The sequence below is a fragment of the Gossypium hirsutum genome, chromosome D09 (genome assembly GCF_007990345.1).
Source record: "Gossypium hirsutum isolate 1008001.06 chromosome D09, Gossypium_hirsutum_v2.1, whole genome shotgun sequence".
Taxonomy (NCBI): Eukaryota; Viridiplantae; Streptophyta; class Magnoliopsida; order Malvales; family Malvaceae; genus Gossypium; species Gossypium hirsutum.
Window position 1 is genome coordinate 35728988 of NC_053445.1, and position 27215 is coordinate 35756202.

At 33.2% G+C, this 27215-nt stretch overlaps 1 protein-coding gene and 2 non-coding genes across 3 annotated transcripts; all 3 read left to right on the forward strand.

Annotated features, from left to right (window-relative positions):
- The first annotated feature begins 8492 nt into the window (after window positions 1-8492).
- On the forward strand, window positions 8493-8654 carry LOC121221400 (U1 spliceosomal RNA). The gene has a single exon (XR_005918792.1). It is a non-coding gene; the product is annotated as a U1 spliceosomal RNA (small nuclear RNA).
- Window positions 8655-9485: 831 nt separating this feature from the next.
- Window positions 9486-9636, forward strand: LOC121221406 (U4 spliceosomal RNA). The gene has a single exon (XR_005918798.1). It is a non-coding gene; the product is annotated as a U4 spliceosomal RNA (small nuclear RNA).
- Window positions 9637-14722: 5086 nt separating this feature from the next.
- LOC107891701 (heat shock 70 kDa protein 15) lies at window positions 14723-19964 on the forward strand. Its single transcript, XM_016816566.2, has 10 exons — window positions 14723-14894; window positions 15864-17072; window positions 17227-17448; window positions 17602-17697; window positions 17791-18012; window positions 18211-18405; window positions 18486-18632; window positions 18708-18857; window positions 18940-19070; window positions 19384-19964. The coding sequence occupies exons 2-10, from the start codon at window positions 15903-15905 to the stop codon at window positions 19619-19621; spliced, it is 2571 nt and encodes an 856-aa protein (XP_016672055.2). The 5' UTR covers window positions 14723-14894; window positions 15864-15902; the 3' UTR covers window positions 19622-19964.
- The last annotated feature ends 7251 nt before the right edge of the window (window positions 19965-27215 follow it).

The following is a 27215-nucleotide window of genomic DNA, read 5'->3' on the forward strand; positions in this document are numbered from 1 at the left end:
AACAATTCTTTTTCCGTCTTTGACATTGAAAAAATAGAAGGCGGCAACCGATATTTCCCATTCGGAAGTGGATTGGGATGAAGATCAGGTCGGATTCCCATTTGGACTAAATCAAGTCGACTCTGAAGATTGTCTTTTGATTTTTCGTCGACATTCAAAACTGTACCCACAATGTTCTCGCAGACATTTTTCTCAATGTGCATAACATCAAGATTGTGTCGTAGAAGGTGATGCTCCCAATAAGGTAACTGAAAAAAAATACTTCTTTTTTTCCACAACTCCGCCTCATTAGGATCGTCCTCTTCATCAGAGTCATCATCAGCTTCATCATTGGATCTTCTATTTCTTTGCGTGTTTGGCGGTTGGTTCATCTTCCCATAAATAAAATTCATATCTTCCAACATGAACAAGATTTCAGAGCCACTGGTCTGCGAAGGAGCTTCTCTGAACTCTTCAGTACCGTCAAATACAGAACTCTGAAATCTAAATCTATGATTTTCCGGTAACCACCGACGATGCCCCATGTAAGAGAACTTCTTCCCATTGTATAACCATTGCGAACATGTTTGTGCAGCACAACAAGGACACGCATAACGACCCTTGGTACTCCAACCGGATAAATTGGCATAAGCGGGAAAGTCATTAATGGTCCACATTAAAGCTGCACGTAAATTAAAGTTCTCCTTTCTCAGCACATCGTATGTCTCAACACCAACCCACAATTGTTTTAACTCTTCAATAAGTGGCTGCAAATAAATGTCGATATCATTCCCGGGCCCTTTCTCTCCAGGGATAATCATAGATAAGATTAGGGAAGATTGCTTCATGCAAATCCATGGAGGCAGATTGTAAGGAACAAGCACTACTGGCCAAGTACTGTAGGCAGTGCTCATGATCTTGAAAGGATTAAATCCATCAGATGCTAGCCCAAGCCTCACACTCCTAGGATCGCTTGCGAAGCTTGTAATTTATTGTCAAATGATTTCCAAGCTAAAGAATCTGCCGGATGCCTTAGTAATCCATCAACGGTTCGTCCATCATGGTGCCATGTCATTGACTCCGCTGTCTTCGACGATAAAAAAAGCCTTTGAAGCCTTGGTATCAACGGAAAATACCGTAAAATCTTGGCTGGCTTCTTCCGTGACTGTGCATCATTTTCATCGTCGTTCCCATCTTCTGTGTTTCTACTTGTCCAACGAGAGTGGCCGCATACATGACAGCACTGTTGGTTTCTCCGATCGCCCCAATACAACATGCAGTCATTTGGGCAACTATGGATTTTGTTATACCCAAGGCCTAAATCTTTTATCATCTTCTTCATATCTTTGCAGGACCGAGGGATTTTTGCAAACGGGAACATTTCTCTCAAAAACTCTAACAGCATTGTCAACGATTTTCCCGTCCACCCTCCCAAACACTTTAATTGAAAAAGACGAACACAGAAGGACATCTTTGAAAATTTTGATCCCTCATACAGTTCTTCGTTCATGTCATTAAGTAGCGCGTAGAACTTCGCCGCTTCTCCATTCGGCTCTTCATGACGTACACTACTTCCCGGTTCGGTAAAAGTATTTCCACCAATATTACAATCATCAGAGGCCATAAAGTCCGCTGGGAATGATTCGACACCATGATTGTGCATATTAAATGCATCCCGCAACATACCTTCCATGTCATCCCCTCTACCAGACTGATGGTAAGCAGTATCAGGATAAGTTACATCCATACTTGAAGAGGAAGTACTAGGCGGGCATTCTCCATGAAATAACCATTGTTTATAACCCCGAACAAACCCATCAACAATTAGATGCTCGTATACAACTTCACGATAATGCCAGTTTATGTTGACACACTTCTTACACGGGCAAAGAATCATGTTCTCTTGGCTTGCATATTGAAATGCAAAATTTAGAAAAGTCTGTACTCCATTTCGATAACCGTCGCTTACCCTTAACAAATTCATCCAAGACCGGTCCATTTCTTAGATCTTGAAGTCTGATTTTCACCAGAAATTGCAATGGTAAGTTATGTAAGTTATGTAAGTTAAATGTATTATATAAGTTAAATGTAAGTTGTAAGTTATTATGTATTATGCAAGTTGTAAGTTAAATGTATTGTGTAAGTTGTAAGTTAAATTTGGACGAAAACATATAATTATTTTAAAACTATACAAGCTTTTAACCAAATGTTTATATTATTTAGAAATAAATAACCTTCATTTTCGAAATAATTTACTTGCGATATAGAATAATATGTATACAACAATTAAGCATATTTGATATCAATGAAACTGAAATGTGAAAAGAAAGTGGACTAATTTGTTATTGAATGTAACGTATAGTTCCGAAATTTCGAATAATTTTAAAATAAAATATTTTAATGTAATTCCGGTACAATTTAAACAATTGCTTCTATTTTGCTCAACATATATAACAATCGTTGATGGATAATACAAGAAAACATAAGTCAGAAAAGTACATGGCAGTTGTAAAATAAGTAAAATGAAACATAAGCTAAAGGAAAACAACCAAAACCAATTGCATGTATACAAAACCAGTGCCGCAAAAGAAACATTTTTCAAAAATCATCATGATAAAACTAGATCTGATTTAAGTTATGAACTAAAACATACCTTAATATTTCACTCAACTTTGTCTACTTCACTCACACCAACAAAGACAGACTGCAGTCAGAAACATGAATTTGGTTAAGTAATTTGGGAAAATGCATATAAATAAGGGAAAATGTATATGAATTATCCTGTACCTGCCCAAACAATAGTTTGGCCAAAACACAGGCAGCAAACCAGATGTCAATGGTCAGATATGAAAATAATTGCACCAAATATTAATTCTGCCTACAGTAGATGAACCATGATCAGTTAGCAGCAAATATTTTTTCAGTTTGTAAAACTTTATCAATATGAGAACCAAATATGTTAAAAAAAGAATGCCATCTATGCACAAACGATTTTAAAAAAATTCAAAGACTTAGAAAATATTAAAACACTAAACCTTTACTGCATATATGTGTGCTGTCAACTTTTAACATTGAAAAAGTAATAACGAATAAATAAATTAGCAGTACTGAACAAGCTAACAAGTTAACAATTAAATAACCCCACATCAAGCATATCAAAATCAAGATGACAACAAATCATTGTTTTTGACAACTTGGTAACATCATCTCTGCTTCAACTTCCAAGTGATTGAAAGAAATATCAAGTTCATTTAGCCTTGACAAATTGACAAAAACACAGAAAACAAATCATGCCTTGAAACTCATTGCTTGATAGAAAAAGTGACTGGTCTGCGTTAATATTATATAATTAGCAATGAAGGAAAAGTGCTATTGAATTGATTGTTAGAGAGATCCACGTGACAGAGTGAGATCATATTTCTCAAGCATGAATTGATACTTCCAAAGAGATTATTAAGAGAAAATTAGTTCTTTCAAAAATAGGTTGTCACGTAAACAGTTTGGAAGATTCTATTGTAATTAGCGAGCAATCTAAACTAAGGGGCGGTTGTAACTAAATTATTGAAATTTGGCTAAGTGCTTTAATAAGTTAAATTTTTTTCCTGCTAATATCCACTGAAGGGGTTCTACTGGTTGTTGAACCCTAAAAGAGATAACAGAAGGAGGCATGCAGTTTGACGTCAAAGCAAAAGACTAGCACATGGGGACTGCAAGCTGAACCAAATCCCCCCAAAACACAAGCAACAAGTACGGATATGCACGGATAAGAAGCATGCAGTTTGAATTTAAATCGGCATTCCAGTCTCCAGAAAATGTTCACGCATGAAAAAGAAAAAGGAAGTTGACGAACTTACCGATGGTTGCGGTACCGGATACGCACGGAGGCTGTGATGCAGCAAAGAAATCGGCGCCGTTCTGGACTACGTTGGGGAACTGTTAGGGATTAGGGGAAATTTTAGGGATTTGGGGGAGATGTCTGTTTTGGGGGGTGGAGAATCGGGGACCTTATGTTAGTTTTGTTTTGGTGAAAATGGTGGAAAACAAACGACGTCGTTTACGTCAACATATTTAACCCCTTTGCGGCGTTTATAAACAAATGCCACTAACTATATCGCCAAACGCAGTCGTTTCCCCATCAAGTAACTAAACCTCTTGGCGTTTTAGAAAAAACGCCACGAATAATATATAGAAAACGGCATCGTTTCTATTAAAATTAAAACAACATTGCGGCGTTTTAAGCAAAGTGCCACTACTAACAATGGAAAACGACGCAGTTTCCTTAAGTTATAATGCAAATTTGCGGCGTTTAATAAAAGCGCCACTAAAACCAACTAAGTAAACGGCGTTGTTTTCCGTAACACCATTTCGATTTTGCGGCGTTTATATATAAGCGCCACTAAATATAAGGTCAAACGCAGTCGTTTAAAGCAAACTCCTGTAATCTTTAAAATATATTTGCGGCGTTTTGGGTGTAACGCCACAAATATCCTTGAAAACGATGCCGTTTCTGTAACAAAGAAAACATACTTGCGGCGTTTTATCTAAAACGCCACTAAATGTAATAAGAAAACGGCGTCATTTTTCGTAACACCATTTCGAGTTTGCGACGTTTATATATAAATGCCACTAAATATAAGGTCAAACGCAGTCGTTTAACGCAAACTCGTGTAATCTTTAAAATATATTTGCGGCGTTTTGGGTGTAACGCCACTAATAACAATGGAAAACGACGCCGTTCCCGTAACAAAGAAAACATAGTTGCGGCGTTTTGTATAAAACGCCACTAAATGTAATAAGAAAACGGCGTCGTTTTCTTCACAACTTACAAGATTTTACGGCGCTTTTATAATAAACGCCGGTATTATTTCATCTATTGCGGCGTTTCATGTTTAGCGCCGCTAATTCTAATGCAAATCCACTAGAAACGGCATCGTTTTCAATGAATACAATTTAAACCCTAAAACCATCTAATTTTTGTAAGCTTCTGGGATTTAATCCTTTTTCATATATATATTTATTAAATTGATAATTTAAATTTAATTTAATTCGAATTATATTGTAAAATATCCACATTTAAACCATAAAACTCATGACCCGTGACCCGTTAGCCGGAACACCGTACCTGAACCCAAAAACTAGAAACAACCATAAACAAACCCTAAAATCAAATATTATATCATAACTTATCTTTAAACCCTAAACCCCAAACTGGCCCTTAAATTTCCAAACCCCAAACCCCAAACATTGAACTCTAAACTCAAAAACCCAAATCCCAAACCCCAAACCACAAACCCTTACATTCGAATCCTAAACCCCAAACTCAAAAACCAAGAATCCCAAATCGTAATATTATTGTAGTACAAAATAAATATTTTAGATACTTATAATATCAAATGGTATGAATCTCAGTAATTAAATATAACATATATTAATATATATCTCTTAAGCCATAATTTCAACTATATATATACTCATAATTTCAGTTTATTAAATTTATTATTATCTCATTTACAATTACGTACATAAAGAACATATATTTAAAATATAAATTAAAAAATTAATCTAGACCCTAAACCCTAACACGACCCCTATAACCCTAAACCCCTAAACCCTAAGTCTTAAAGCCTAACGTCTAACCTCTACACCCCTAACCCCTAAGCATCTCACTTAATTTGCATATCATTATCCAGAGAAAAAGATCGATGTTTCAACCCATTCTACTGGGGCATGGACTACAAAAATATTATTAATTAGAGTTTGGTGCCCACTCCACATCGTTTTAGGAAGCTATATGCCATGTCCCATGCATATTATCATAATTATTCATCATTATCCGTACTAACCCGACTAATTAAATAATATATAATATTATTAATCACGATATTAATTTGGTGTTTTATATTACTTTGTTTGATTTATATATTAATTTAGTCGAACTATATATCAAATTTTTTTCTATTTTTTATTCTTTACAACACAACAATTTAAGTTGTATTATATTTTATTTTACTCATAATTTTATATATATATATATTTCTACTAAAGTAATTTAAATAAACTGTGATTGAAAAATAATAATAAATAGTTAGGACTTAATTAGGACTTCTCTTTAATTAATAAAAACATTTTGTATTAAACATTAATATTATTTGTTATCATTTAAATGTAAATTTGACCAATATATAATAAATACAACGAAATATTCATCTTATAATAAAAAATATATCAAATCATGAGATAATTGGAATGGTTTTTTATTACTATTAGCGGCGCTTACAGAAAAACGCCGCTAAAAAACAAATCATTAGCGGCGCTTTTAAGAAAACGCCGCTAAAGGCCCAAAAAACAAAGAAAACGGCGTCGTTGCCCTTAGGTTTTTTGCGGCGCTTCTCAGAAAACGCCGCTAAAGACAGGAGCATTAGGGCGCTTTTGTAAAAACGCCGCTAATGGCCCAAAAACTCAATAAACGACGTCGTTGGCCTTATTTTTTGCGGCGCTTTTTGTGAATCGCCGCTATTGCTTATTATTAGCGGCGTTTTCGTTAATGCGCCGCTAATGTTCAATTTTTAGCGGCGTTTGTTGTCCAAACGCCACAAAATACGCCGCTAAAGACCTGTTTTGGTGTAGTGTTTGGTAAATGTGGCATGTACTCCGGTTTTATTAAGGAGTCTTGTAAGTTTTGGTTGTAAAGAATTGGCCTATAATGTCTGAATGATAAATGAAAAGTTAAGTTATAAAATGGTAAGTTGGTACTAAATTGAAATAGAATGAATAAAGTTTATTTATTTAAACAGTATATGCAAATATTTATTTATTTAGTAAATTAATATGTTAATGTTTAAGATATGTTTAGGTTATCTGAATATGAAATTGTATGAATTGTGAATTGGTTGCGGTTGAAATTTGCAGGGGGTTTTATGTAAAAATAGGCAGAAATGCTGTCGAATTTTTTTTAAATAAAATAAAATAAAATAAATGAAGCCAATTGGTAATCAAACATATGAATTTACGATTATATTTTAATTTGTTTGTTATTTATTTAAGAATTATTTGTAAATTGTTTGATATGTCCAGTAATGCCTTGTAACCCTGTTCCGGCGATGGTTTGGGGTTAGGGGGTGTTACAAATTTAGTCACTAAACTTTTTGAAATTAAATGTTTTAGACCTTCTAAGTTGATGTGGACTTTATTTTATTGTATTTTTACCCCAAATTAGCCCTATAAAATTTTACAAATTTAGCCATTAACATTTACAAAATTTGTCATTTTAATTCTAATCCTAAAAATTTCAATAAATTTGGCCCTCGATATAAGATCTGTCAATTTAGTCCTACCTCTAAAATTTTATAATATTAAAAAAAAACAATTTTAGCCTTTTATAACCCATCGGCTAATCCATGTTTGATATTAAAAAAAGAAAAAAGAGTACCCTCTTTCAAGTCACTTGCAACAATTTCTTTTACTATAATTTAATAAGCTTCACATTGGGCCAAACCAATTGATTTGGAACCTATCTGGAATAATTGGCTGTATTACTACTCGAGTAGATAATGTTTTAATGCCTTTATTTTATTTTTTTTGGGTCTTAAATATTTTTGTGTTTTATCCCAACTTTTTAGAGTTCTTTTGCGAATGACTTGAAAGAGTGTACTCTTTTTCTTATTTTAATATCTCATATGGGTTAGCTGATGGGTTATAAAGAGCTAAAATTGATTTTTTTAAATATATTTTTAAAATTTTTAGAGTTAGGACTAATTGACGAATTTTGTAAATATTGATGGCCAAATTTATTGATTTTTTTAATAATTAAAACTAAAATGACAAATTTTGTAAACATTGAGGGCTAAATTTGTTAAACTTTTTATATTTATGATCAAATTGATAAAAGCTGTAAATATTAAAGGGTTAATTTTGGGTAAAAGTACAATAAAAAGCTCACATCAACTTAAAGTGACTAAAATATTTAATTTTGAAAAGTTCAGTGACTAAATGGAAAAAATAATAGTTTGGTGACCAAAATAGAACGAAAGGCTTAGTTAGGTAACCATTTTTATAGTTTACCTATAAAAATAATTTTCAGCTTGAATTTAACGGAGGAATTAATTTGCATTTTTCGAAATATATAAGAGCTAATTTGCCTATTTTTTGAGTAGAGGGCATCAAAATACAACCCACCCCTAAGTACTGGCTTCCGTAAAACGTTTACTCTCAAAAGTAGAATAATAAATATCAATCAAAATAAAATATAATGACAAATTTTAACTTTAACCTAAAATACAATATGAATTTACATATTGAGCCCTATTAAAATTAAGAGGTCTACTCTGAAATTTTTTTTTACCAAGGAAAATAATAATAGAAAAAAAAGAAAAAAAAAGAATGCGAGTAGAGATGCCTTCAAAAGAGGGAAGAGGGCTATTAACTGCTGAGATGATAAATCCCACAATGCCAGGTGATGGCAGTGGATCAAAGCGCTAGATATATAAATATAAGGCAAGCTGCTACACTGCAACATACTTACCTGGACGGGGTCAATGGATGATCATAAAGATCCATGGCCTGGGGTAGTGACTTCCACTGCACTTGGGAGGGGTGCTTCCCTAAGGTCTCCCCAAGTTGGGAGAGCCTACGTCATAATTTGTGGTAGTGGGGGCCTGCGTTCGCGCGGCCCCTTCCTAATTTATAAGTTCCATACTTTTCATTATGCTCCCTGAATTTTATCGTCAGTGGTCCTGACAAATCATGTGTATGGTTTTGAGATCCTTCATTTTGTTCCTTTACCTTAATAACCATGTAACGTCCCTATTCCGTTTTCTTTTACATGTTGCAGTAAAAAGCTGACATTGCAGTCACTTGTATTGTAAGGGCTTGTTTCGAGCCATCGCAGCCACATATATCAAAGCATCATAAAAAAACAGAACTGGTAATCGATTCAACCATATGTATCTACAAGACTACAACCCAAATTCATATCCCTACTAAAATTAAGAGGTTTTCTATCTAAAAATAAAAATTAAGAGGTCTGTAGTGTGATTACTTGCTTGTTTACCTTTTAAAAAGTGGAAACGATAATAAAAAACAGAAAAGTGCGTGCTTAGATATGCCTTTATAAGAGGCCTGCAGACTGGATATTTTGGTTTGTATATGCACTGTCTGATTTTACAGTCCAAAAGGAAAATAGTAAAATGAAAGTTTTATATTATCAGCAGTTCAAATAAATAAATGGATATTTATTTTGAATTGCAGAAGTATGTAAGAACATATATTTCCTTCCTTTTTCCTATTTTTTCATTTTTGAAACTATTATGAATGGAATCTCCATCGTTGAAATTAAAAATCGACCATTCTAATGTTTGCAATATACGGGATTTTTTAGTTGAGATACGAGTACCTATTGGTACTGTATGGGTGCAATGTAATTGGGCGTGATATCCCTCATCGATGCCGAAATACATAACGACCCCTTGCCTCGCTTATAAAGATTGGGCAAAGCGAATGGTTGAAGCATCTTTGCGCTTGGGGCAATGACGCAGCTAGTGAGGTTCTAACCGAGGCGCGTCTATTGCTGGTTGAAAACTATTTCCAAACCCCCTCTTAGGCCTGGGTTACGCCTTGGCCATAGAGAATTTCTGGAAGGGTTCCCTTCGGGGTAAAGCCCTACAGTTCTTAGTACTAAAGGTTATAAATGTCAGTTTTGAGCCATTTTATTTTAATATTGTCAGTTAGTGAGCATTTTAATTTTGGTTTTTTGAAAGATGTAGTTAGTCAAGAAAACCCTCTTTTAAAATTTAGAAAAGTTATTTAAAAAATCCATGCAAATAGATTTTTTATTAATAGATAACAATATCGTTAGATTTCAATGGTTTATTTTTAAAAAACTATAAATTTTATCATTTTTAATAAATTTCAATTTTTAAAAGACTGGAGAATAAAATAATAGAGGTTAAATTAAATAAATGTGTAAAGATTGAGAGTTACAATTATTATAATACATTTTATATAAACATCAAATTTTAATGAATGGTTGTTTTGCTTACTAAACTAATATATAAAGGTTAATTTGTTCATTTTGTTAGTAGAACAACTAAAATGTAATTGAAGGTATAGTGAAGGGGGAGTTTGTAGTATTCTTGCCTATGGTTTTATTGTTAACTTTTATTTGTTAGTATTTTTATATTTAATTATATATACTTTTATAGTTATATGAATTTCAAAATTATCTATAAAATTAATACTAAAATTTCTATATGCATTTGGACGAACTTCAATAGAAAAACCAAATGCCCTGTTCATGATTTGAGGAAACACATGGGTTGAGATTTTTAAATCCAAATATTTAATTTTTTTCTATTTTTAAATCTAAATATATTTAAATTTATAGCATTTTAATTTTTTTTTATTCAAATCCATCTCAAGTTGTCAAAAGGTTGGATAGTTCGTCCGGCTTTGTAGGCTTGAACTGACTTGAGTTGAGTTTGGATAAAGTTTTTTTTTTTTCAACTTGAACTCGGATTGATTTAAATAATAATAAAAATTAAATCTAATTATGAAATTATATCATCATAGAATGTATTCTTAATTTTTTATTAATATTTTAAACATTGAAACGAGTTTTTGCATTAAATTGGACTAGTCCTGAATCAGTGGCGAAACTGGGGGCTGGGAGGGCCCCGATGCCCCTAAAATGGAAAAAATTTCACATGGCCCCTTTAAAAATTACACATTAGCCCTCTTAAATATATAAAAATTTGATTTAATCCTTTAAAAATTCTAAAGATATAGTCTATTAAAAATGGTGGAGTTGTATTTTTTTATTATAAAAATTACAATTTAATTTTACCCCATAAAATATTTTTTAGTTTCGCCCCAGTCCTGATTATAAGCCTGGACTTGAAAATTTTTTGATATCTTTTTTTTTTTCTGCCGCGCAACTCATTTACCAAATAGGAATTGCTTTATATCTTTTATGAGGGGCATTGTTAAATAGTCAGTGCAACATTGATAGATATTAACAATTGTTGAGTGCAGTGGTAAATAATATTATATTTTTAAGAAAATATACTTTTAAAATATCATTGGTGGTAGAAATAGTCATAAATCCTGAATATAAATCACATAAAAAAATATAAAATAAAACGTTTACAGAGCACTGGCTTTGTCTCCTGTTGTCTTTCGTTGCTGAGGTTTATTATTCAAGCACCAAATAAGAAAAGGTATTAAATTTCACAGCCAAATTACACATTAATCATCTAAATTGCTAGACCTGCTTTATTATGATTGTTGTAATATACTTTTTACTTGAAATTTACAAATCTATTTCTAAATACTTTTAAAGCTTTAAATTAACTCCTTTATTAAAATCCAAATCCAAATTATCTAAATTTATTCAAAATCTTGTATTTAAAATAATTTAATTCCTTAAAATATTCGAAAATAATGAATTTCAAATCTATATTCAAATAAAGTTTAACGCTACCTAAAAGAACTTCATACAAATAAAGTACAATCTAAAAGAGAAAGTGATTGGATGGACATGATAAGTTTGTACTAAACCCTAAAACTAAAATTTGAAGATATCAGCATAATTAGAAGGTTAGTAATTATTCACACTTATATTATATACACACATTATGTTTACCACTTGTTAGTAATGCATACAAAGATGAATAATTACATCAATTCTAAATGTTTGACGTCGCTACGAAGCATTGCAGTTGAAAGTTTCCAATAATAAACAACTTTAAACAAGTAATTTCATTTTAATTTCTAATATCATGCTTTTTATGAAATTACATAATTGTTTTTAAAAAATTAAAAATTTTAAAACAATTTAACATGCATTTTTTAAAATAATTTGTTTAATTTTTCAAAAATTATAAAAGTTACGTAAATGTTTAAAAATGGATAAAATATGTTAAAACACATTATGATTTGTTAATTATTAAACAAGTATACAAATTAAATATATAATTTTTGTACTCTAATTAATTAAAAATTCATTTAGAAATTTAAAAATTATCATATATATTTTAATTTATAAACACAAAATCAATGTGTGCAGCGCACGGGATAAAAAACTAGTTACTAATATAATAAGTATTACTATTACTTCGATAATAACAATTACTATTAAATCCATGCATCTATGTAATTTAAATATTACCAAAATAATGCATTATAACGTATCTATATTAAAGAAAACTCATTAAACTACAAACAATGGCATCCCTTGTAGCTTCCATTTAATCATCACTTTCTTCATTACCCACATCTTCTAGCCAGTGGCGAATCTAGAGGGGGGCTGGCATGGGCCTCGACCCCCCTTAAAATGTGAAATTATTATTTAAGCCCTTAAACTTTTTTAAAAATTTTAAATTAGTAAAAGTAAAATTGTACTTTGGCCACCCTAAAATTATAAAAATTCGATTTAATCCTTTAAAAATTATAAAGATATAGACTATAAAAAATTAATATTTCATTCGGCCCCCCTAAAAGATTGTTCTGGCTTCACCCTTGATTCTAGCTCTGTAATATTCTTATATGCCCTCTCATTAGTTTCATATTCCATAAAATCCACATAATGTACACCTCCATGTTTTCATATGAAATTTTGTACAACCATTGTAGCAACAACAATTAACCTTTGTTTTTCAAAACCATAACTAGACATATCCTTCAAAATGACCCAATTTTTTTAAGTACAACAAAGGTTCGCTCGATCACATTATGTAATGATGAATATGCATGATTGAATATTTCCTTTTTACCAAATATATGTTAACCTCTACTAAAATTAGGTAAATTATATCGTTCTCTTTTAGATGGTTCGATGAAATCTTTCAATTAGGAATATCCAAAATCAACAAGATAATATTTCTTTTTATGTCATAAGATAATAACCAATTAATTAAAGCACTTATATTTTATATTAATAAATAAATGAAATAAATAAATTATCATTCGTGGGTGTGGAAATTTTAGTCTTGGATCAAGGAATATTCTGGCATTATTCGGTGATCCTTCTCATCCAACTACTATAAATGTAAAGCACATGTTGAAATCACATATAGTCATAACATGCTGAGTTAGAACATATTTTCTTCCGACGAAGAAATTTATTCATTTGGTAAAAAAATTACTGTAATATGTGTATCATCAATTGTACATATACAATCCTAAATATTTAGTAGACGTGCATATTTGATAATAACAAGTATAATATTATACACGTAAAATGTTACCTTAAAAATGTTGCATGCATCTAGAATTGTTGTGTATTTGTTTAGGTATTAAACTAAAAATGCAACCATTGGTTGTAATTATATCTGCAGCCAACTTTAAAACATTCTAAGCACAATTGTAAAGTATTTATTTATCGATTCAAACCTTTGAAATTTCTCTCTCGAAAAACTTTTGCACCAACACCAAAACCTAGAAGATACCAAACATTTCATGTAGCAAGGTTTAAGCCTAACTTTGGTACTTGCCATATTATTGTTTTTACAGTAATATCATTTTAAATACAAAGAAAAAAAAAAAAGACTGATGAAGAAGTAGGCCATACCTTGAAGAATTGCTCTGCAATTTTGATGTAGCAGAAGGGTCTGAAAGTTTGGAAATGGAAGCAGCTGGAAGCTTGAATATAAGCTTTCCATTCCTTGACAAACCAACAGCAAAAGCTGCTCTTCCCTAACTTTTCCGTTTAGCTTGATAAGCACTTCTTGAACGTGCTATACTTGTTTGGGATTGCTTCTGCAATGTAGAAGAACTTTTCCTGAACGGGGGCTTAAGTTATTATTTTAATTTATGGATTAATATTTAATTATATTAACATGTCGTTCCATTAATGTTAATTTATTAATTATGAACATTGTTAATTTTTCTTTTGTGAAATTTAAGTTCATTACGACGTTAATTTTTTGTCTATTTTAAAACGTCACAACGATAAATTTAATAGAAAAATTTTAACGATAATTAAATTTGGATATTAATTTTGAAATCTAAAAAGTAAGAATAAATTTTAAATATTTGAAGAGCAGAGTGACTTCAACCATATTTTGACATTCCAAATATCATCGGCATTTCTCTTTTTTTTTTTGTTTTTTAAAAAAAAAACATTATGAAAAACAAAAACAAAAAATAAGAAAAAAAGATTGACAATACGCATGGTCATTATAAATAGGCCCAACTTCCCAAGTCCATATCCTTCTTTAATATTTAAAAACCCGATTAAAAAGCCTAAAACCCGACAACCTGGCGGCCGGCTGTTTAACCTAAAAAAAGATTTAATATTCCATTTGCTACCTACATTTAGCTTTAACGTTCAATTTGGCACCCAAGTGTTTATTTGTCCCAACTTGGTACTTGATTTTGGTTTAAATGTTTAATTAAGCACCCAAACCAAAAAAAATCATGTGTTCTAATGAATATTTGACATGTGTGCTCTAGTAAAAAAATATAGATACTTAATTGGGACAAAAGAAAAAACTTAGGTACTGAATTGAACATTGAAACAAATTTAGGAACTTAAATAAGACAAAAAGTAACTAAAGTATCAAATTGAGAAAAAATCAGGTGCCAAAGTGAACATTGAAGCCAAACTCAAATATCAATTTGAGACAAAATAAACCTAAAGTACCAAATTGAATACTAAATCTGAACTCAAAGTACTAAACTGTATATTAACCAAATTAAAGATAAAATTTTTAAAAGTAAAGAATTTGAAAGACTCTTCTTTCTTTATAGATCTTTCTAGAAACCATAGTAGTATCTCTTTGAAACCACTCGACCACAGGAGTCCCCCAAAAGTATTTAAAAACCTACAAAAAGCAAAATTAAGGAGCAAAAAATATAAAACGTGTTTTTGAAAAGAAATCTCGAGAACCTCTCTTCATTCTCTGTTTCCTCCGTGAAAGGTACGTACGATCCTAACTTGTGTATGTGTTCTTTACTATTTCATTCATTGATTTTTGTTTTTCTCCGCTTGTAATTTGTAGATCTGTTTTCGATTCAAAAAATAAGAAGTAATTTGTAGATCTGCTTAGTTTTTTTTTTTCTGCTTTAGATTTGGTGAATCAGTGTGATGCTTTTCGTAGCTGTTTTTGTTGGGTAGTTAGATTTATGTGTTTCTAATGATCTGATGGAAATGATAATAATTTTGTTCTGACTTCTAGTTTTACGATCCTTTTATGTGGAAAATTAGCTTATTCTAAGGTTTTGTTTTTCGGATTTTTCTTGCATTCTCTTTGGGAAGTTTAAAAGAAGTTGGAATCAGTTAGTTTAGGTTGATCTGAAAGTGATTTTGGTTAGTCATTGCAAGGAATTTTCTTTTCTGGTTAGATTTGTTTTAGTAAATGTCCCTTTTGAATTATGATCTGATTGTGGAAGTTTTTCTAGATTTGTATCTAGTTGTTTGATTCATTTGCGCGGCACTTCACTTTTCTTTTCTATTTTTTATCTTGCAAACTAGATTGTTTGATTAACTTTATATGTTTATGTGTTTCGCATGCACTTGGTAAGCTAAGTCTCTTGACTGTTATGCGATTTGTGGTCTAGTATGGATGATCAAGTGAACTGGTGCTTTAAATGAGAATTTTGATCGGATCTTGTTATGGTTGATAGGGTTTCAAATGTGAAGGGTAATGATCCAATGAGCTCAAGTCTCATGGAAGTTACCATAGAATTTTGAGATGAAATTTGTTGCTTATATTAATGAGAATTATATTTATACCACCTTGATTTTTTTTATTTGGCAGTTTGTTACTTATTAAATGTGTGATTATGGTGATGCCATTTCTAGTTTTCTAGAATTTTTTGTTATGATTTCTTTTTTCTTTTCCCTCCCAGCTTTAATATTTATATGTACTCATTTTTTTCCTGTTTAGCTGCTGTTGTGCTGATCCAAGTGATAAACCAGTGTAAAGATGAGCGTTGTTGGATTTGATTTTGGCAACGAGAGCTGCATTGTTGCTGTTGCAAGGCAGAGAGGGATTGATGTAGTGCTTAATGATGAATCAAAGCGTGAAACTCCAGCTATTGTGTGCTTTGGGGAGAGGCAGAGATTTATTGGTACTGCAGGGGCGGCGTCTTCAATGATGAACCCTAAAAATTCAATTTCTCAGATTAAACGGTTGATTGGCCGTCAGTTCTCAGATCCTGAGTTGCAAAGGGATATCAAGTCATTACCCTTCAATGTCACTGAGGGCCCTGATGGATACCCTCTGATTCATGCTCGTTATTTAGGTGAAATGAGAACGTTTACTCCAACTCAAGTCTTGGGAATGGTTTTTTCGAATTTGAAAAGCATAGCTGAGCAGAATCTGAAAGCAGCCGTGGTTGATTGTTGCATTGGTATTCCAGTATATTTCACTGAGCTTCAAAGAAGGGCAGTTTTAGATGCAGCCACAATTGCAGGCTTGCATCCTCTTCGCTTGATCCATGAAACTACAGCAACTGCATTGGCTTATGGCATCTATAAGACTGACTTACCTGAAAATGACCAATTAAATGTTGCCTTTGTTGATATCGGACATGCTAGCATGCAAGTTTGTATTGCTGGCTTCAAGAAGGGGCAACTCAAGATATTGGCTCATTCATTTGATCGCTCATTGGGTGGTAGAGATTTTGATGAAGTTCTATTTCATCATTTTTCCGCAAAATTTAAAGAGGAATACAAGATTGATGTATCCCAGAATGCAAGGGCTTGTCTTAGGCTTCGGGCTGCTTGTGAGAAGCTAAAGAAAGTACTCAGTGCAAATCCAGAGGCACCTCTGAACATTGAGTGCTTAATGGATGAGAAGGATGTTAGGGGTTTCATTAAGAGAGAAGAGTTTGAGCAGATTAGCGCTCCAATTTTGCAACGTGTGAAGGCGCCATTAGAGAAGGCTCTTGCTGATGCTGGGCTTGCTGTTGGGGATGTTCACATGGTGGAGGTCGTTGGTTCAGCCTCTCGCATTCCTTCTATTTTAAAAATTCTCACGGAGTTTTTTGGTAAAGAGCCTAGGCGCACGATGAATGCTAGTGAATGTGTTGGCAGGGGTTGTGCTTTGCAATGTGCAATTCTCAGTCCCACATTCAAAGTTCGGGAGTTTCAGGTAATTTCTGTACCTGTTATTATTTACTACTTGGACCTCTTTTGCACTTTATTTTCTCCATTGTTGATGCTGCATGCCCTACTGTCATTTTTGTGTCCTTTTACTCTTCCTGTATTCCAAACATAGCTCACCGCTTAACTTGTATGCATGGAAGGTCAATGAGAGCTTCCCTTTCCCAATTTCACTATCATGGAAAGGATCTGTTCCAGATGCTCAGAATGGAGAAGCAGAGCAAGAGCAACTTGTTTTTCCAAAGGGAAATCCAATACCAAGTGTCAAGGCTGTGACATTCCATAAAACGAGTACCTTCAGTGTTGATGTTCAATATTCTGATGTGAGTGATTTGCAGGCCCCGGCAAAGATCAGTACATACATGGTAATTTATTCACAAACCTTAAATAAACTCTATTTATCCTTTTTTTTTCTTCTAGTTTTTTTTTATTACTGTGTAAGATCATTTGTTCGGTACAGACAATTCTTTCTCAGTTTTCTGATTTTTGAAGTAATTTGTGAATTTGTTAAATGGCAGATTGGTCCTTTCCCAACATTAAGAAGTGAAAAACCAAAATTGAAGGTCAAAGTTCGTTTGAATTTGCATGGAATTGTGTCTGTTGAGTCAGCTACAGTAAGTATTTATGATTATCCTTTTAAATTTCTTTTGTAGCTGAAAGGTAATATACTTTTTTGCTCTTTCCTGACTACGTTCACGTGTTTTTAGCTCTTGGAAGAGGAAGAAGTTGAAGTTCCAGTTTCAAAAGAGCCGGCAAAAGAAGATGCTAAGATGGAGACAGATGAAAAGCCTAATGATACTTCTGCCCCTGGTGCCAACGAGACAGATGTTAATATGCAAGATGCCAAGGGTACAGCCGAGGCAGCTGGGGTCGAAAATGGTGTTCCTCAGTCTGGAGACAAGCCTGTGCAGATGGAGACTGATACCAAAGTAAGTAACTTTTGTCTGCATGCTACTTGCATGAATTGCCAGAATTGTTGGTGCACCCATAAGGGAAGTCCTAATCCGGGCTGCCATGCTTTTAGCATGCATGTTTCTTACAGAGACTAATTTTGGGGTCTTATTCTCTATGTTATTGTATGTGCTTTCGGTTGGTTGTTTACATTTTTAGTTTTGCCTGTCGTATAGGTTGAGGCTCCCAAGAAGAAGGTGAAGAAAACAAATGTCCCGGTGGCAGAGTTGGTCTACGGTGCAATGGTGTCTGGTGACCTTCAAAAAGCAGTTGAGAAGGAGTTTGAAATGGCTTTGCAAGATCGGGTGATGGAAGAAACAAAGGATAAAAAGAATGCTGTAGAGGCCTATGTTTATGACATGAGGAATAAGGTAAGATGTTGTCAACTAATTTGCTAGATTTGTTGCTCGGCCATTTCGATCTTAAAACTAACTATACTTTATGTCTTCAGCTTTGTGATAAATACCATGATTTTGTCACTACTTCGGATAAGGAAGAGTTAATGGCTAAGCTTCAGGAGACAGAGGATTGGTTATACGAAGATGGGGAGGATGAAACTAAAGGTGTTTATATTGCCAAGCTTGAAGAGCTTAAGAAGGTAAACTCTTGGTCTTGTGATTTCTCAGGTTGACTGCATAGATTGCATATCTGACAGATGTCTTAAATTTTGCAGCAAGGTGATCCTATTGAAGAACGTTACAAAGAGTATTCCGAGAGGGGAACTATCATTGATCAGCTTGCTTACTGCATTAACAGTTACAGAGAGGCTGCCATGTCAAATGATACCAAATTTGATCACATTGAACTTGCCGAAAAGCAGAAGGTAATGACCTGCTGGCTCTCGATCTCAATTTCAATGTCATCTCCTTTTATTGCCAATATCTAACCCTTTTCATGCATTGTAGGTTTTGAATGAGTGTGTTGAAGCTGAGGCCTGGCTCAGAGAGAAAAAACAGCAGCAGGATCAACTTCCCAAGTATGCCACACCTGTTCTCTTGTCAGCTGATGTGAGGAAGAAGGCTGAAGCACTTGACAGGTACACCACTATTTCACCTGTAAAAGGTTTTGCTTCCAGCATCCAAGTTCGAACGTTCAGTTTTTTATTATGCATGTATATGGATGTCGATATTATGATGATACTAACATAACTTTGACTTGGTTGTGAGTGTTTGATATATGCATGTGTTGGAGACGGGTATGGTTAAATTTCTTTGTATTTGGAAAAATCTTGAAGGTCGTATCTTTATATGCCCTTGTGTCGGATGTATGTGTTAAGACGGGAGTATTTTAATAAAAATGAAGTGTCGAACCAAATACTTTTGCCAAGATTTGAATTCTGCCTTCAACAGGTTTTGCAGGCCAATAATGATGAAACCTAAACCGGCTAAACCAGCCACACCTGAAGCACCGGAAACCCCACCACATCCTGGAAGTGAGGCTCAACCACAGGGTGCAAACAGCCCGAAAGCAAGCCCTAACCGCAATGGTGACCCCAGTGAAAATGTGCCGGCAGGAAGTGGTGAGGCACCTCCAGCATCCGCAGAACCAATGGAAACTGACAAACCGGAGACTACGAGTGCCGCATAGAAGATTAGCAGGGTGAGTCATTTTATGATTTTATATATATGCGGCCAGAAGTTAGTTGTTATGTATAAGCAGTTACAAGCACTATTTTCTAAAGAGCCTGAGATGAGATACCCAACTCTATCTTTTGGTAGACTGATAAGAAAAGGCTGTGTTGTTTTCGATTTTTAAAAAGCCTTCTCTTTGCAGTGTCTGCTGAGATTTGTTTATTATTATCATCATTATTATTAGGAGTGAGTTATTAGAATTTGGGGGGTTCCAAGGTGGTTTTTTTAGTGGGAGGCTGAAATTTACTCTCTTTAAAGGATTTTCGAAGTTTTAAATCTTTTACGTGATGCCTTTCAAATATTGGATTTTTTTTCCTATTAAAGTTTCACGTTGTTCCCAGTTTATGGCTGCTCGAGTGGATGAGTTTTATGAGGCTTACTAAATTTAATTACCATGATGTTATTTTGCCAATTCACATTCCAAATACGACAGTTAGCATTATAATGAGTAAAAAATATGATAAGATCTATATGCATGTTGGTCCAAATGTTACATATCATGATAATGTGTATTCTGAGTCCAGAAGTACTAATCTGACACTGCTTTTCTGGGTCATGAAGCGGATATATATTTTACGTGTTTTTTACAAATAGAATATTAGTCTTAGGAATGATTGGGTCGGACATTCGCACTTTTTGAAAGAATTATCGAAATTTAGGCTCACAAATTTGTCTAAAAATTTAAAAATTAATCCAAATTATTTGATATCCAAATTCGCTTCAAGAAAAATAAGCAATATTCAATAAAGAAAAAGAACGCAAGAAGACCAATAACAAAAGAACAACGAAAGCACCTAAATCCGAGCTGGTAGGTTCACCCAATATACCCCAATCGTAGCTCCCCTCGTATTCGTCCAGATTAGCCCGATAGAAGAGGGACAAATAATACAATCAAAGCAGTTCGCGTGGGACAAAGCTGCCCCAGCCAAAGCATGAATCTAACGGAAGGATAGAGATTGGACACTAGAAATGATATAGCAACAAGCCCTGATCAATGGTTTTGATTTCAAAGCATTCAAATTAGCGGGGAAAGAGCTTGCCAAAGTTGTTATCTGTTAGTCTCCAAACAATATTATCCATACGTAAAGACTGAAGCTAAGAGAGAGCCTCATGAACTGTCGATATCTCCGCTATAATAGGATTCAAGTACTCTTCACAAAATCCGAGATGCACCGAACGAATTTTCCCTCGTCATTACGCACCATCGCAACCCAATCCATATTACCACTAGCGCAAGGATAGTACCATCAGAGTTATGTTTTAGCTTACCCGCCCGCCGACAGCTTCTTCCAACATTCATCACTGCGGTTCACCACTATTTAAGGCCTCGACTGAGATTCATGAACCATCGGCGCACCAAGCCTTCTATGCATAAACTCGTTCACATACTGCACAACATGCTCCACCGTCATAAATTTTTTATTCCAGAAGATAATGTTACTAGCAAACCAAATTCCCCAAAGCAAACACAAAATTCGCCTCCTGATATCAGTATGCTGCCCTGCAAAAATCCCACAAATGAAATAAAAAACCGATCGACCAGATGGAACAATGTTCACTGCTTGCTATGCAACAACATCAAAAGAGTAGTGAAAAAAAAACATGTTCTAAATCCTCCCCATCCTGACGGCATCTAGCACACTTCAGATCTATATCCATACCTCGTGACAAGAGCTTGCTTTTACAAGGGATGGAAGCTCTTAAGCAACGCCAAAGATACTCCTTAATTTTGGGGGGTAAAACTTCATTCCTCCCTAAGTCGGGAATAGTGCTAATATGAGACCATACATTTTAGAATTGTTGATATAAATAAAATAGGAACTATCAATGTTAAAGAGGAAGATAGTTGGATACTAGAAGGAATTGAAAAGGCTTGTGTATTGAGAATAAATAAATCTGAGGTATTAACTGAATTGTAAGAAAGTGAAAAGTGTTGGGATGAAAAAATTAAATGTATAAATGATTAAATTGAATTGAAAGTAAATAGAGGAAGGATTGCAAGTGTAATTATACCAAAAAAGTGTCATGAATCAAAGATGCACTTGTAGAGAAAGTTCAAGGGCAAAATGAATATTTCATAAATAGATATTTATGAGAAAAAAAACTTATAAATTGTGGAAGATTCTAAGGCTTTGGATTTTGATAAAAATTGTGAATAAATATGGGCCATTAGATGAAAATGGTTATGTTGAGATTTTTATGATATATTTTAATATTTTAATTAATTAATTATAATAGATTTTTCATGAGAGAATATGATAGAATTCTCTCCTTTCTTCTCTTCCATTGCCACCATCATTTCATGAAAGGAAAGCTTTCTTCCTTTTACAATTTGGTCATTCCTACCATTTTTAACCAAAACAAGCTTAAATCCTTCCAAAATTTCCATAGATTTTTTTACTGAAATTGATAGAAAAATCTTATAACAAGCTTGGTTTCTTGAAAAGAGAGATTATGATTATCTTGGAGGAGAGAGAAAAGTGAAGTCAGAGTTTAAAGTAAGGAAGTAAGGTAAAAATGGTGAGATTTTGTCATGGTTTCCTTACTAGTTTCATTCAAAGTGTATGAAAATAATATTTAATCCATGTCTTAACATTAGAACTTGTGTGTATGTGGTATGTTAATAAAGTGAAAGAGAAGAGAAGTGATTGTCAAGGGGTTGATGAAGGAAAGAGGTAGCAAAGGAGTGAGAAAAGGAAGAAGAAAGTAAATCCAAGCATTTAAGTGTAAGTACTTCAAGAATTTTGTCTTACCCAATTAAATCTTAGGAAATATTCAAGTTGTTAGAATAATATTTGTATGACTAAATTATTAATAATATGATAATATTTATTATGAAATTGAATAAGAAGTATTATTGATATGAAAAGAATTTCAATGATAAAGTGAAGTGGGGTTTTGGTAAAAAAGTACTAAATTGCAAAGTATACAAAAGAATTTATATGTGAAATAAATAATATTTTAGTGGACTTAAATGAAGTATTATATGGTAGTGAGTTAAATTCAAAGTGATATTGAAGTAGAATCTATAGTGGTTATTGATTTTTTTATTTTGCTAAGAACGAAATTGTGAAGTATTCAAAAGTGACTGTGTACTAAAATATTGAAATAAAATTTTTAAGTAAGGCTATATATGGAAGTAAAATAAATTTTGAAGTTGTAAGATAGTTATTATTGAAATATAGGTAAGCATGGACTAAATTGAAAAGATTATAAAAATAAGTGTAGCAAATTTAATGTAATGAGGACTAATTTGAAATGTATGTAAAAATTAGAATTATGAAATAAAATACTTTAATAAAGAGTTTGTAACAGTCCATTTTCAGTGGTGTCAGAAACTGTGGTTTTGGGACCACAATTCCGACGAGTGAGTAAACATTTTAATGTTTATTTATTGTTTATAGGGTTATACTAAATTTTTGTTAAGAAAATTTAAAGTTTAAATAGTTAATTAGGTACAAAAGTTAAATTCTACTAATTAAATGAATCGAATGGCCTTAGAAATGCACGTTGTTAAATCTATAAGGTAATTATGCCATTTATATTGGTGGTGGACAATGATGGACATAGGTTGGTTATTTTATAAGTGTTAATTAAATGGTAAAGTAGTAAAACAATAAATAAAAGCATGTACAAGTAAAGTAATGCTATCATCTTTTTCCATTTTCTTGTGTTTGCTGAAAATCACCATTGTTGAGCTTGAGAAAATTCAACCAAGTTTCCTTTGGTGCATGGTGAGATTTTTGAACCCCGTTTTTAATCACATATGTAAAGTAATGTGAGTAAATGTAACTCATTTCATGTTGTATCCTATGTTTCATAGATGATGAATTGTTAAGTTATTTACTACTGATGTGAATTGTGGTGTTTAGAAAAGTCAAGTACTATTTGATTTAATGAGCATGATTGAATGATTAAATATTAAGGAACGGTAAGTTTAAGTTTCTCTTATACAAACTTACTAAGCATTAAATGCTTACGTAGTTGTTTTCCTTTATTTTATAGATCATCAGAAAGCTCAATCGGTTGGAATCTTGTCGGAGCCTATCACATTATCCGCCAATCATTTTGGTAGTTTTTTAACGTTCTGGTTACGGTTATAAATGGCATGTATAAGGCTCATATGTAATAGGTGTATTTGTATATGCTTGGATACTTATTACAAATATTATGTATTAAGCTTGGTATAAGCTTACTTGTATATGTGCATTTAATCTTGGTGTGAATATGTTTATATAAAGTTGTTTTGGTCTTTTGATATAAAATTTATTTAAATGTTTGAATCATGGTAGGAATGAATGTGAATGAATAAGAAGAAATGATAAATTTGGTATGAGTTTTATATATGAACTTAAAAATTTGAATGCAAATTAGTTGATGTGTCATGTGAATTGAGGTTGATAATTGAATTGTGGTGTCAATGAGGACACATTGATTTGGCACTTAGGTTATTGTTTTGGCATGTTTTAGACTTGTTGAAATGTGTTTTTAAAGTGTGGAAATGGTTTTTTTTTATTTGGCTTGGTACCTAAGTTTTGGATGAAAGTATGCATTGTTTTTTAAGTTTTTTAAGGTGAACACGACCTAGGCTTATCCACACGGCTTTTCCACACGACCACGTGCCTTTTTAATTTTAAGTGCAAGATTTTTTCACACTGTCTGAGCACATAGGCGTGTAGGGTAGCCACACGGACTGGCCTTTTTTATATAGCCGTGTGACCCTTGTTTCCAAAATTTTCACATTTTTACATATTTTTCTGTTTTGATTCAAATTTTTCCTTGATTGTTCCCAAACTATTTTTAGGGCCCGATAAGCTCGTTTTAAGGCTCGTAAATGTTATTTTGCTATGAACGAAATGTAAATTTGAATGTCATTATTTACGTTAATAAATGAATAGATTAATGATGTAAATTGTTTTGATATGTGTCGTAATACTTCGTAACCCTAATTCAGCGATAGAGACAGGTTAGGGGTGTTACATTTAGTGGTATCAAAGCTGCGGTTTAGCCAATTCTCGAACTGAACGTAGCATGTATAGAGTATAAAAGACATGTCATTTTATAACCTGTCATTTTATAACCTATGATAGTTGTTTCCGAAGAAGCAGAGAGTAATGCTCAAGCCTCCGCTCAAGGGGCAGGTAGAAACAAGCCTGTTCCTGAGGACCGAGGAAGTGAGGCCCGAGAAGCCTTCTTTCATATAATGTCGGAATGGTTTACAGATTTTATTAAACAAAATCTTGTGGCTCAACGACCTCCACCCCTCTCATACCTTAACCAGCTCCCCCTATTCCTTAAGGTTCGAAATAGGTATGTGTAAATAAGCCTCCTATTAATAAAATCGCAAGTATGAAGCAGAAGAATTTTGTGGTACAACAGAAGATGACCCAAAAAAAGCTAAGTTTTGGTTAGAAAATACTATGCAAGTTTTTGACGAATTGACTTGCTCTCCAAACAGAATTCAGAAAGAAGTAGGTAAGCCAGCGATATCTCGATAAAAAGTGAAAAGAGTTTCTTAAGCTGAAACAAGGACGTAGAATTGTAGCTGAATATGAAAGAGAATTTGTACTACTTAGTAAATATGCTCGGAAATCTATTCCGATTGAAGTTGTTATGTGTACTCAGTTTGAATATGGTTTGAATGAAAATATCAGATTACTTGTCGAAATTCTTGAGTTAAAAGAATTTATGGTTTTGGTACATCGAGCGCACAAGGTTGAAGGACTCAGTAAAGCAAAAAGAAAAGAAGAATTTAAAAAACGAGACACGAGTAAACGACAAATGGGAAAATTATTTTCTTCACCATCAAATAAATCTAGAGAATGTCACAGCCATATGTCAGCTCCATCTGGATTTTCAGGAAAAGATAGAGGGAAGCAACAAGATAGTTCAAAACCCCAGACTACTTTTGTAGCGAGTGTAGAAATTGTTCGTAATAATAAGGCTGAGTGCCAGCAATGCAATAGAAGACATTTTGAAGAGTGTCGATTGATGGATGGATCGTGTTTTAAATGTGGTTCATATGATTATTTTCTTCGTGATTGCCTTGAACGATCTGATAAAGATAAAACTCAGAATGTACAAGCATGTAACACGCCTTCGAGAGGGAGACCATCCAGACAAAGTGGTAATGTAGGGAATAGCCGAAGCGAAACAAAATATTCTATGTTAGATTTGAGGCTCGGGCACCAGCTAAGGTTTATGTAATTTGAGCTCGTGAGAAAGCTTTAGCACCTAATGTTATTACCGGTACATTTTCTATCTTCGATGTTAATGTTTATGCTTTTATTGACCCGAGGTCAACGAACTCATACATATGCACAACATTAGTGTTGGTTAATAAAATACCTGTTGAGTCAATTGAATTTGTGATAAAAGTAACTAATCCATTAGGCCAGTATGATTGATTCAAACAAAATATTTGCTATTTTGGACTAGAAATCACCAAAAAATATTACCGAGATCAAAATTTTTTTGGGCTTGGCCAGGTATTATCGGAGATTGTTAAAGGGTTTTCAATGATTGCTACATCGTTAACGAAGCTACTCCAAAAGGATGTAAGGTTTGATTAGTCTGAAAAATGTCAGCAGAGTTTTGGTCAGTTGAAAATGATGTTAACCGAAGCTCTTGTGTTGATTCAGCCAGAGTCCAGCAAAGAGTTTGTGATTTACAGTGATGTTTCGTTTAATGGTTTGGGATGCGTTTTAATGCAAGAAGGAAAGGTTGTAGTTTATACTTCTTGGTAATTGAAACCGTATGAGAGGAATTATCTGGCCCATAATCTAGAGCTGGCAGCTATTGTGTTTGTTTTAAAAATTTGGCGACACTATTTATACGGAGAAAAATGTCCTATCTTCACTGATCATAAAAATTTGAAATATTTTATGTCACAAAAAAAATTGAATTTGTGATAACGTAGATGGCTAGAGTTGTTGAAAGATTATTATCTAATAGTTAACTACCACCCGGGAAAGACTAATATTGTTGCAAATGCTTTGAGTAGAAAGTCATTATTTGCATTGAGAGCTTTGAACACATAGTTGACGTTTGTTGATGACGGTTCAATTTTAGTTGAATTAAAAGTTAAACTAACATTTCTGCAATAGATTAATGATGCTCAAAAAAGTGATTTATAGTTGATAGTCAAGAGAGAACAGATTGAAAAGACAGCGGATTCAAATTTTTGCATTGGTTCGGATAACAGTATATACTTTCGAAACAGATTGTGTGTTCCAAAAAATTCTGAAATTAAACAGAAGATTCTTTAGGAAGCTCATATTAGTAGATGCTCAATTCATCCTGGTAGTAATAAAAATGCACGTATTTACTCATTTTTTCGTAATTTTTAAATTTTAAGTTAATAAGTTTAAATGTCTCGTTTTTACTCATTTTGTAACCTAATTTTGTTGATAGTGCCATTGGGGGCCCTAACCTGTAGTTGAGTTGTGTAGGGACGTGTTGGAGGTTGAAAATGAATGAAAATGTCACCAAAATAAAGGGTATCGCGATATCTAAACCTTGGAATCGCGATACCTCCAACAAACTTGAAG

Bases quoted from the DNA above. Each gene is read 5' to 3' on its own strand.
- LOC107891701 (XM_016816566.2), top strand. From the start codon at position 15,903: ATGAGCGTTGTTGGATTTGATTTTGGCAACGAGAGCTGCATTGTTGCT. The intron at 18,013-18,210 runs GTAAGTAACTTT...CCTGTCGTATAG, and splicing joins AGATGGAGACTGATACCAAA to GTTGAGGCTCCCAAGAAGAA. The intron at 19,071-19,383 runs GTACACCACTAT...TGCCTTCAACAG, and splicing joins AAGGCTGAAGCACTTGACAG to GTTTTGCAGGCCAATAATGA.